We start from the raw sequence: 12,275 nt of genomic DNA on the forward strand, positions 1-12,275 counted from the left end.
GCGCCCGCCGCCACCGCCGCCCCGCCGGAAGGGGAGGGGCTACTGAGGGGCGGGGCCGGAAGGGGCGGGGACAAAAGGGAGAGGGCGGGCTTAGCCTAGGGGGCGGAGCGAGACCGGAGGGGGCGGAGCGGGGATGGAGGGGGCGTGGCCTGATTTGCCGCAGCGGACCAATGAGGCGCGGCCACGCGACCGGAAGGGGTGGGGCGAGGCCGGCGCGCGGCTTCCTGTCAGTGGGGGTGAGGCGGCGGCGGCGGCAGCATCTCGGGGCTCCGCGCTCCGCTCCCGCCGGGCTGGGCCTGGCCATGTCGGCCAAGCAGGGCGGCCGGCAGCGCCGCCCCGGCAGCCACCCGCACTGCCTAGAGGCGCCGGCGCCGCTGGGGGCCGGCCCGGCGGGCGGGGAGGCCGAGGCGCTGCTGCTGCCGCCACCGCCGCCCGAGCTGGGCCCGGCGGCGCCGCGGGGGTGCCGCGCGGAGCTGGGCAGCGTGCTGCTGCTGCTGGCGCTGTACGTGCTGCAGGGCGTGCCGCTGGGGCTGGCGGGCAGCGTGCCGCTCATCCTGCAGAGCCGCAGCGCCAGCTACACGGAGCAGGCCTTCTTCAGCCTGGTCTTCTGGCCCTTCAGCCTCAAGCTGCTGTGGGCGCCGCTGGTGGACGCCGTGTACGTGAGGCGCTTCGGGCGCCGCAAGTCGTGGCTGGTGCCCACGCAGTACGTGCTGGGGCTCTTCATGATCGGGCTGTCCCGCCGGGTGGACGCGCTGCTGGGCGACGGGCAGGGCCGCGGCCCCGACGTGGTGGCTCTCACCGCCACCTTCTTCCTCTTCGAGTTCCTGGCGGCCACGCAGGACATCGCGGTGGACGGCTGGGCCCTCACCATGCTGTCCCGGGAGAACGTGGGCTATGCCTCCACCTGCAACTCGGTGGGCCAGACGGCCGGCTACTTCCTGGGCAACGTGCTCTTCCTCGCCCTCGAGTCGCCCTCCTTCTGCAACAAGTACCTGCGCTTCCAGCCCCAGCCCCGGGGCATCGTCACCCTCTCAGGTAGCGCCTGGGTGCCCCTGTGTGGTGGTGTGGGGCTGGGGGTGTTCCCCGCCTCGGCCTGCGGCTCTGCCCTCCCCAGCTGTGGGGAGGCCGCTGGGGTCTGCTGCAAGTGCACTGGGCTCCCCCGGCCTGAAGCGTGAGGGAGATGTGCCTGGTCATTGGCTTGGCTGACCTAAGCACTTTGGAGAGAATTGATTTGTTTTTAAATATTTCCTGGTTTAATGACCACGGAATAGGTTGCTGTTCTGAGAAATGTGGATGCTTTGCCTGTCTTTAAGGAGGCCCCTTGAGAATGTCTTCTCCTGGGAGAAAGAGAAGAGGAAATAAACTTTAAAAAGCCCTTCCCAAATGCTATGGCTCACAGAAGTATAAATGACAGGCGTTCAGGCTTGGCCACATTGCCAACTCCAAAGGAAGGTCTTAATTAAGCAAACTAAGGGTTATCTTTTTCTTCAGTGAATTAAATAGAATCTGGTAATCCATCCTTTTCTAGCTGCTGGTCTAGGAGTGTTTTCTCATTTTTTCCTCCTAAAGTCTGGGCGGTGCTGGTGTTAGGTGTGTTGCCAGAAGGTCTGTGCGAAGGCTGCGTCCCTGCTGGGAGGCTGAGGTTTGGCAGCTCAGCCTGGGGAGGCTGTGACAAGCCAGCACCATTTCTGGGGGCAGTGTCAGAGTGACCAGGCCTGTACTGAGAGTAAGTTCTCACGGGTTTAGCTTCTCCCTCTCTTCCCATTTCCTTACTGCTGGTGACTTTGTCTTGTCCATGTGTCAGCAGGCACGGGGCACTCCTCAAAGTAACCCCGCTGGCATATTGCTTGCTTTTGCTTTCCCTGTTGTGCAGCTCAGTGGTGCTGGCGTGTCTCTTCCCTCTTGCTGCAGCAGCAAGCTGACGTCTTTTGCTGCTGATGCAACTTGGAAATCACTCGTGTGCTTAAAGAGGCTTCGCTTGTCTGCTTAGCTCCACTCGCTGGGTTTTTGGTGGCTGGGTTTTTTTCAGTGCTGCTTTTATAAATGGATTTCTTGCTATTACAGAAATACTGCCTTTAAAAAAAAAAGGGAAAACCAAAAAATACCTGCACAACCTGCTGAACTTGCGTGTTAAGTTGGGTGGAGTACAGAGGGCAAATTACTCTGACGCTACAGTTGCAGGATATGTTTTTTGGGTAGCAAAACTGCCTTCAAGAAATTTATTTTCCCTCATTCACATGACGGTGTGCCACAGTCCCCGTGTCCTCACCTGTCCTGATGCAGCTGCAGCAGCGGCGCTGTGATGGTGCCAGTGGCTCTCTGCTTGTCACACCGGGGAGAGCTGGTTCAGGCAGCCACAGCGAACTTTGCAGTGCTGAAGGGTGGCTTTGTGCCAGTTCAGCTCTCTGAACGCTTCTGTTGTGGACTGACTGCTGGTAAGGGAAAGAAACATTCGTGCTTTGTGATCCCAGGTCATCTTCAGGTAGCTGGGAAGCAGCAGCCTCAGCTGTGCCTGTTAACTGCAGGAAATAATGTGCACGGATGTGAGGCTGCTCCTCAGAACAAATACTGTCTTAGGATGTTCTCCAGGCTGTGAAGTTCTAGAGGGGGAAAATAATCAGTGGGCTTATTGTTTGTGCTAGCACGTATGTGAGCTTTGCTCTTTGCTGTTCAAAGGACGTTATTTTTTTCTTCAAAAGCTGGCTGGCTGCGTCTTTTGGTCCCTGTCCAGTTTTTTGTGGAGTCACGTGAATGCCTGTGGTATGTGAAGGAGGAGGTGAGGTGTGACTGCAGGGGGAAGGTGCAGTGAGTATGAACTAGGCTGCTGAGGGGAGTGCTCTTTTTCCTGGGAGGAGATGTGGGGCTGCGTTATTACTTAAGGCTGTTGTGATGAAGCAGCTGTCCTGTCCCACAGCTCCTTGACATTTTTGCAGCCTGCTCTATTTGTGGTGGAGCTCTGAAGTTTGCTTTGCCCCAGCACAGCCATTTATTTTCCTGGTGGCAGAGACAAAACAGGGATGGGGCAGCACCGGTGGCACCAGAAGTGCTACAGAATGCCTGCTATTAAAAGAAACTCTTTAGTCTGGGCTCTTGTGCGTGGCCTTTTGTAGCTATCTCAGCCCCTGCTGTATTGCATCCGACAGGGCTGACCCGATGAGGAATGTCTGTGTGATGCTCAGAGCTATTTCCTTTCCATCTCACACTGCGGAGCTGTCGTCACGGTACCGCTCCTGCAGCAGGTCAGGCTCTGAGCCCTGCTGGTTGGCTCAGAAGATGCGCTCAGGGTTTTTGTTAAACAGGGGAGGGAGCAATCTGACAGCGCTGGTTATGAGGCCTTCTCTCCTTTACTTTTGGAAAGGGAAAAATAAGTGACATGGAAGTGGCAGAAAATAATCTGAAATGCCACTTTTATTGTAAGTGACCTGGAAATGGAAGGAATAGCTAAAGGAGCCTTCTAGACGTTCATCTGTGCTTGTGGTGCTTGCTTCCTGCAAACCCAAAGCAGCTAATCATTGACTAAACCTTTGCCCTGTCTTTGCCCTTTCACCAGTGCTCGCTGCTTGCTTTGTTGTCTTGAGGCTCCTGGGGCTGCTTCTGATCAGCAAGATAAAAGGGTACTTCTGTCATACCCCCTGCACGTTGCTGAATTCCTTCTTGCCTCTTTTGTAGGGCTGTCTCAGGCTAGCGTGCTCCCTAAGTCCCTGCCATAAAACGTGAGTGCTTTGCTGCCGCTGCCTCCCGGTGCGCTGTTCAGCAAACATTCTGCCTGCTCAATGTCCAGCACTGAGGATAGCAAATACAACGTCCTCCTAAAACAGATCTGAGGGATGCTTTACTTAGAGACTGTGTAGGAGCCTTCATTGGGACTTCTTTGCACTCGTGTGGGTATCGGGCTTGGTTTCCTTCGGATGGTGGGTATGTGGAGCAGGGGGGCTGCAGAAGGGCTACAGGCTGTGATGGATCGCCTGGAGAGGGGTGAATGACTGCTTCCTCCAGAGTTTTTTCCCCATCCTGTCTTGTAACTACTCAGTGTGCCTTTTTCCTCCTTTATTCACTGTTAGTGGGTTTCTGTGCAGCTCCTCAGAAAGCCCACTTTGATTTCTGTTCTCCAACACGCTCACTGGTGCTGCACAGACCTGGAGCGAAGTGCCCCAGGTTGCTGCTGTGTCTAAACCTCGAGCAAACGTGGCTATAGACTGAGGGGAGGTGGGAACCTTGTATGTAGCTGTCTGCTCCTGCTTTGGTTTTGGTGCTTGTTTTCAGGTGGGTCAATGAGTACGGGCTTTATTCAACCTTTTTTTTTTTTTTTATTAGGTTGCCCTTTGTGTTGTAGCAGAACAAGGACGTTTCAGTGAGCTGTTAATGAAATGCTTGTGGTGGCTGATAGAATATTTTTTATTCCAGATTTCCTGTTTTTCTGGGGAGCTGTCTTCTTGGTTACCACCACGCTTGTTGCCCTCCTGAAAAAGGAAAACAAAGAATTAACACCAACAAAGGAAGAAACAAAAGGCATCACGGATACGTACAAGCTGCTCTTCTCAATAATCAAAATGCCAGCAGTTCTCACGTTCTGTCTCCTGATTCTCACAGCAAAAGTAAGCAAACACGTATGGGAATTGTCAGGTGCTGGTGGTATGAGAACCTGAAAGGTTGCTGAGTCCCCGTGACACAGCTTATTGCTCGCTTTTGCCAGTGGTTGCCATCAGTTCCAAATTTTGACATGAGATTTGGAAACACAATGGCTTGTATCATTCAGCTAAGTAGCTTGGTACAACAGCGTTAGTTGGAGCGCTGACATGTTTACAGAAGCATTAAAGAAAAGTTTGATTGCAATCTAACATTCATTTATTTTTAAACTTGCATCTTTACAGTTAGGCAGTTTGTGTAGGCTGCAGTTAAAAGCACAGAAAATGCTTCTTTTCACCTAAATCATGTTCCCAGAATCTGCAGCTCTGTACAAACCAGGTTTTCATGACATTCTGTTGGCAGTCGTGGATACCAACGTGCCTTTAAGGTATGGGCATGAATACTGGTGCTGGGTGTGTTGTTCTTGGTATAGTTCTGGCACTGATGACAAGAACAGTGTGCAAGTGTAGAACACGTTTCAGAACTGGTATGGAAATTAGAAACAAAAGCGAATTGTGCTCTCTCCCTTTTCTCAGTGTACTTAATGCCAAGTAAACTGACCTTCTAGCCACGCTGTCACTGCTTTCCCCAGGTTATTTTGTTTAACTTCCATTGCAGGTTGGATTTTCAGCAGCAGATGCTGTAACGGGACTCAAACTGGTGGAAGAAGGAGTACCTAAAGAGCACCTAGCTCTGCTGGCGGTTCCAATGGTTCCTGTGCAGATAATATTGCCTCTGATTATCAGCAAGTACACAGCAGGCCCCCAGCCGCTGAACACCTTCTACAAAGCGATGCCTTTTAGGTAAAAGCAAACAAAAAATGGCTTTGTTGAAATGCAGTAATTTGTGACTCGGATTAATTATAGGAATTCTTGTGTAACTTCCAGACAGAAGAAAGAACATGTCATTAGTAAGTTGAACTCTCTGGATCTTGTGCCTTGGAGATAATTCACGTGGTGACACAAGTCAAAGAGCACAGTGTGCAGTGGGTTTGAGATGCGTGTGCTGCGGCACAGAGCTGTACTTTCCTGCTCTTATTCAGTGTCAATAGTTCCTTATTCCTGAATCGTTCTGAGCAGATTTGGGACTGTCTCTCTAAAAATACATGTGCTGCCTAACATGAGAGCGGCGGACTGCATCCACAAGTCTTTTGGAACATCCACTAGATGTATACTTAGATAAGCAAAAAAAAAAAAGGTGAATTAGGCAGATACAGATGAGACATCTTGTTTGTAAGTGGTTTATGTAGCAGTTTGCCTGTGGAGTTCTGTGGGAATGTAAAGCCAACGAATCCAGCCAATTACTTCCTGCCGTTATTCAGTAGATGGGTGCTCTGTCTGTAACATTACTTAAATGTGCTCTTGCACAATGATGTATGCTTTCATTTAAAAAAAAAAAAAAAAAAAAAAAGGCCAGGTAAATTTTTCTCTATCTGAATTTGGTTGAATGTCTTGTGTGTTGCTCTCCACAACAAAAACTTTTGTGTGAGGGACGGGGAAGAAGCTGGAATAGGAGATGTGGCAGTGTTATGTTGATATGGAAGGAGGAATTGTTTAGGTATATAATGCTTGCAATTTCAGTGCTTGTCAAATATTGAATACACAATTCTCTAGAAGATAGAAATTGTTTTTATCTAGTTAAAGCTATTTTAATATATTGCATGTACAAATGTCTGATAGTTGCTTTGTATTAAGGTACAGAAACACATGGACAAAATTACTTGAGTTACAAATTCTCTTATTCCTGCAGGTTACTGTTTGGGCTGGAATTTGCTTTTTTGGTATGGTGGACTCCTAAAGTGAAACACGAAGGAGGATTTCCTGTCTACTACTACGTCATAGTATTGTTGAGTTATGCTTTACATCAGGTAATGTACACTGGGAGGCAAAGGGCAACGGGAGGGCATTTCACATCAGCTAGAGGACTGTAAATGCCAGTAACTGCTTCAGTTCCTAGCTACCCTAAATTCCTTTAACCTGTGGGCTTTCTCCTCCCCTCCAGGTCACGCTGTATAGCATGTACGTTGCAATCATGGCTTTCAATGCCAAGGTTAGCGATCCGCTGATCGGGGGAACCTACATGACACTCCTCAACACGGTGTCCAACCTGGGCGGGAACTGGCCGTCCACCGTCGCGCTCTGGCTCGTTGATCCGCTCACGGTGAAGGAGTGCGCAGGGGCCCAGGGGCAGGCCTGCGGAACTCCAGCTGCTGCAGAAGTAAGTCTGGAGGCTGGGAAGGTCTCTGTGCAGTTATGTCCAGGTGAAATGGCTTCTCTTAGGATTTCTTTCCACCTTTGAAAACCTTCACGGAGCATAGTTTACACTTTAAAAGAAAAAAATCCCAGTAATTAAGCTTTTTTTTCCCTCACTGACAAAATTCAGCCTTTATCTGCGTGCTCTTCATAGCTACCATCTTTACCAAAGATTTGCAGTTGCAGAGTAATTGTCCCTTTCCGTTCAGACTGGGATGGAAAGCTGGTGGCAGCAGCACTAGGTTGGTGCTGCACTCGCTGCAGTACAGGGAGCTGCTGGTTGCATTCCTGATAAACTGTGCTCAGCCTGGAGCTGTGTGGTGAGGCGCTCTGTTCCTGGCAGGCTTTGTCCCCAGGTCCCTTCAGTTTTGTGGTAGTTCTTTTGTTCTGTCTGTCCTTCTGGTGGCTTCTGTCTTGATACCTTGATTCTTTCCGCTGTGACGTTCCTTTGCTGTCTTTGATCTTCGCTTTCCATTTGAAACGGAGCGGTGTGACTGGCAGCCTTCCCGGTTCCGGGGAGCCCTGCAGAAGAGAACAGAGAACATATTGTGCTACTGTGCTCGGATCAAACAGCAGCACGCAGATCTGCTGGAAAGCAGTGTTTCAAATTCACCTCCGCGTGAGCAAATGCCAAATCTTAATGCAAAGATTTGGCAGGGTGGGAATGTTTGGGGGCTTTTTGCTGTGTGGTATTGTTTTCCCTTACTTGTGATTGAGATTTCACTCCTGAATGCTTTTCTGTGCTTATGGAACTCTTCAGGATGCGGAGGTCTCTGAACATGCTGTTCTAGAAGTCAAACTTGACTTGTTTGAACTGGAGTTCCAGTTCTGGAGAAAATGCTTCCTCTTAACATGTGCTGCTTCAGCAGGGGTCTCAGCTTACCTCTGTGGGGCTGAAGTCCTTCCTCCTTCACCTCGCTCCTCCGATCTCTTTTCCACATCTTCCCTGTTGGAAATGTTCCACAGCCGCTCCCTTCTGACTGCTAATCTGATTTTGACGTCTCAGAATAATGCAAATGCTGGCAGAACCTCGATTCAGAGGATTGCTTTGTTTTGGGATTATGGCGGTATTGAAAGTTAAACAATAGCAAGAGCAATCATGTGCCATACATACATGTACCCCTCAAATGCTTGAGTTTGCCTTTCAGTTCTGCGATTAAAGCACATCCCAAGCTCAAAAATCTCTTTTAATAACTCTATCATAAAGAAATAAAGTGTATGTTTAGACATGACCTTTAAAAGGCTGTTAAACTGTGAGTATCTAATGCCTACTTCTAGAAAGCCCGTGTTTCTGTTTTTTCCCAGAAAATACTTAATGCCTTAACCTCTGCTTCTGCTTTTGCAGCTCTGCACGAAGGCCGGTGGTTCCTGCGTTACTACCTTGGACGGTTACTACGTGGAATCTGTCATCTGTGTCATTCTGGGATTTGCCTGGTGGTTCCTGTTTGGGCCCAAATTAAAAAAGCTGCAGGATGAAGGACAATCTTCGTGGAAGTGCAAGAGGACCAATTGATGCGATTGCAATATTGGACGGACTAGCCAGGTTATTATAGTTTTATTACAGAGACGCATCCCATAACCAATGAACAGGAATATAGGTATTTTAAATGCCAAGTTGCTGGAAAAAACGGGTGGCTGAGACAGTGGTGTGTGTGTGATACCACTCGCCTTCCCAACATGAGAACACAAGTTGAGACACTAATGAGAAATGGCACCTGTGTGCTACGTGTCCCCATGCTCTAGCTTCAGAGCCGTGGCTTCTGGTACAACCAACATCCCAACTTTCCATATAGTAACTGTGGAAAAGCTGCTTGTGCCACGTTTACCTAAACAGCAGCATCGTTAGCTGAGTTCCAACTCTTGATTCCTGAACAGGCAGCTCTGGCACGGGCAGCTGACCTGGGGAAGGATGTGAAAGGCATTTTGACTTGTAGGTGAAGCACATCGTACTGCGGAATTCATCGTGGGAAGAGAAATGTAAAATGTCCGTGGGCTTTGTTTCTTCTCGCTTCCTGGACTGTAACCACATTTCAAAGGATGAAATAATGTTTCAGAGATTCTTTTAAATGTATTTTCAGGCTTTTATAAGCTTTAAAGATTTATAAGAGAGTATTTTTATAAACAAAGCTACATTTAATTTATTTCCTCTGTTTCAAAGCATTTTGATTTACATTCAGGATTCTTTCTTGAGGAAAAATTGATGTAAAGGAGGACTTAAGAGTAACGCACAATACTCTGAGCATTGACTCCTGAAGGTGTAAACTGCGTAGTGTAGCAGCTAGCGCACAAAACACAGGCGTTGGAAGGAGAAGGCATGCGGTCCTTCTGGAGGCAGTTGTTATTTGATGGAATGAAGTGGTAGTGCTGGTTCCTCTGTCACTAAAATTTGAACAGATTAAAGATCAGTGTGGGAAAAAATGCCTCTCTTCCCAGCCAGGGGTAAGAAAAGAAGATCAGTGCCTTTGAAAGTGCTCTGGTGATGACAGACTTGCCAAATTCCCAGTGAGTTGATGTACAACTTGCTGTTGCGTAATGCAAACGAGTTACATCCTGTGGTAGAGCTGCTATAGAAATTTATTTCTGATCCTTGATAGTGGAAATTTCCTGTTGCATTTATCAAGAATGACTTCATTCCTGAGTGCCTTAGTGATGTACAGCAAGTACACTGTACGCCTAGAGAAGGGGCACTTGTATATTGGTGGATGTATATTGTACATCATTATTAAAAATATATGAAAATACCTTTGAAAGGTACGTGATTTTCTTTTCACTTCTCTATTTCTTGCCTTGTCAATACTGGAAGTATTGCACCATGACCTTCATGTTCTCAGCTCCTGGCGAGACAGGCTGTGGGCTTTTGTTACTGTATGCTTCAGCAAAAAGTAAATTATACCAGGGGCAGGCTGCAGGGGAGATCCCATGTGCACAAAGCATCTGTGTGACCTTCTGAGTAAGAAGGTGCTGGAAGAGGACAGTGACCAAATGCTGCTTGGAGCCTGTTTGGCTCTTCTGTCCCTCCCCAAAGCGGCAGCCTTCAGCAGCTGGTAGGAAGCCAAGCCCAGGGCTGCAGCACCCAGCTGCGATCTGTGGTCCAGCAGCAGCACACTCGGTTTGTTTCAAGGACAGCAGGATTAGCAAATCAAGCTGAATAAAAGCACAGTTTTTACTCCCCAGGCTAAGTCTTCCAACTACGTCTCTGCATAAGCACAAGGGGAATCTGAGACTTGTAGTCAGAGGTGGGTGTATCTTTCAGTCCTAGCCAGATCACTGCTACCAGATTCAGTGTGCATGAGGCATTTGGGATCTGTTGGTGCTATAACAAGGGGCTGCTTATTTCCATAGCAGCTTGGCCAGACCTGGAGTGTTTTTTCAACCTCTCTGGCTTTGAGGGAGATCTAGACTGCAGAATATAGGGAATTAAATTCATAAATGTTTTACAGTTGGCTTTTACTTTGCAATTTTGTTTCAATATTTCTGAAGGTGCCAGTGTAACCTGTTCTAATAAAAATGCCTTGGGAATTGCTGAAGTGATACATGAAATGATTTCAACAGCAACATTAAACTCCAATTGTTACATGATACAGCATAAGTAATTCTCTTCCTCTTTCAAACTGGAGAAGGAACCAAGGGACAATGTATTTTTTTTTTAATCTCTCAGTGCTGCTGGTTTGTAACACAAGTCACAAATGTCACAACCATGCCAGTTCATCAGCAGATTGCTGAAAGGCTCCAGTAATCTTTCAGGTTCACTACTGCTTTTTCTTCTGCCCCTATTTTAAATGGTTTCTTTTGGCAATTAGAATTATTGCAGTCTTTAACATTAAAAAAAAAATAATAAAATCTCCCGCTTGCGAGTCTGTTTTTGAAATGGGAAATGGAGGAAAATGACCAAGCACTGCTCTAGTCTTGATTTGCTGCAGGGACGGAGTGGGCCTGGTGGGGAGTCAGGGGTGGCTTCTTTCTAGCAAAAGACAAATGGCAGAAATGTGTTTTTTTTTTTTTTTGTAGGTAAATGGTTTGTCCTGGTTTAGATTCCTGAGCAGGATCACTGTGAAGTGAGCCAGGTCCTAGGGGAGAGGGGTGCAGCAGAGCGTGAGGAGAGGCAGAGAACAGCTCGCCCTTGCGGTGCCGTTGGACACAGCTGTGGTGTTGGGCTGGGTTTGCCATGCGGGAAGCCATCCTCCCCTGCTCCTGTGAATGTGATTTGGTGGTGTTCCCTGAGACTGCCTGCTCCAAAATTCAGTTCTGTACATGTGGTGCCCACAGTGAGCAGGTCCAGGGCACAGCATAAGGTTCTCCACAGCGGCAGGGACCGGAGCAAGTTTTTGCAGGCAGCAGCACTGTGCGACTCCTCCGGCACCTCTCCAAACGAGACAATGCATGTAAAATATACACTCCTTAGCGAAAAATAACACTCCTTAGCAAAATATGCTGTGTAAAATATACCCTCCTTAGCAAAGTCAGCAGAACACTTCCAAATTACTAACTGTGTGCGTATGTTTTTGCTGAAAACCAGATTTTGCACTATTTCTGCATTTATTACTTAATTTTAAAGTGTTCATGCTTAGTAAATAAACCAAACCTAACAGCTTCACCACTTATCCTGAAGAAAATTATAGTGGTAATATTTATTTATTCGAGACACCTCACAGCCAGTAGCGTAAGAATTGTTTTAATTGCAGCATCAGGTAAAATTTTTTGATTCAGGTAGGTTTCTTTTGGTGCTGTGGGTTATGAATTCCTAACGGGATCTGTGGCTGTCCTGAAATCCCGAGCCGTGGCTGACACTGATGTTATTTGATGTACCTCCTGCTCTCACAGAAACCTTGAACTGGGCTTTGATGGAAGTGAAAGGTTTGTGTAGACACAGCCTGGGTATAACTTTATATTGTGTGTGATTATTTCCTTGCACCGTGTTTTTTAAAGGCCGTGTAGGTGCGTTGCACAGCCGGGCGATGGTTCAGCTGAGGGAAATGGCTTGGGTGGTCTGGTAAGGAACTGTGGTGTTTGTTAGGTTGGGACGAAGGTGAGGAAACGAATAAACAGCAGCGATAAACACGGGGACGTTCTCAGGCTGTTTTCTGACAGCACCCCGAGCTGCAGCAAGGATGCGGCCGATGAGCCTGAATTCACCAGAATTCACCTCAGAATTCACCTCAGAATTCACCTCAATTCCCCATCCTGCCCAGCCGGCGCCAGGGGCTGCTCGCAGGCTCACCCCAAGGGCCATACATTGGGGTTCCCGTTCGGGAAGCTGCCCGGCTCCTCAGCTGCCCCCCGGTCCCCTTGATCCCTCCCGGTCCCCTCCGGTCCCCCCCGGTCCCCTCAGTCCCCCCCGCTCCCCTCAGCCCCGCGGTGCCGGCGGGCCCCGTGCGGGGGCGCTGCGGGCTCTGTGGC

At 48.7% G+C, this 12,275-nt stretch overlaps 1 protein-coding gene across 1 annotated transcript; it reads left to right on the forward strand.

The window, feature by feature from the left end:
- Positions 1-170: 170 nt before the first annotated feature.
- On the forward strand, positions 171-9,619 carry SLC33A1 (solute carrier family 33 member 1). The gene is made up of 6 exons (XM_032193303.1): positions 171-1,035; positions 4,405-4,595; positions 5,245-5,429; positions 6,376-6,493; positions 6,628-6,843; positions 8,224-9,619. The coding sequence occupies exons 1-6, from the start codon at positions 171-173 to the stop codon at positions 8,389-8,391; spliced, it is 1,743 nt and encodes a 580-aa protein (XP_032049194.1). The 3' UTR covers positions 8,392-9,619.
- The last annotated feature ends 2,656 nt before the right edge of the window (positions 9,620-12,275 follow it).

The sequence above is a fragment of the Aythya fuligula genome, chromosome 9 (assembly GCF_009819795.1).
Source record: "Aythya fuligula isolate bAytFul2 chromosome 9, bAytFul2.pri, whole genome shotgun sequence".
Lineage (NCBI taxonomy): Eukaryota > Metazoa > Chordata > Aves > Anseriformes > Anatidae > Aythya > Aythya fuligula.

Bases quoted from the DNA above. Each gene is read 5' to 3' on its own strand.
- SLC33A1 (XM_032193303.1), top strand. From the start codon at position 171: ATGAGGCGCGGCCACGCGACCGGAAGGGGTGGGGCGAGGCCGGCGCGC. The intron at 1,036-4,404 runs GTAGCGCCTGGG...TTTTTATTCCAG, and splicing joins GGGCATCGTCACCCTCTCAG to ATTTCCTGTTTTTCTGGGGA. The intron at 4,596-5,244 runs GTAAGCAAACAC...CTTCCATTGCAG, and splicing joins TCCTGATTCTCACAGCAAAA to GTTGGATTTTCAGCAGCAGA.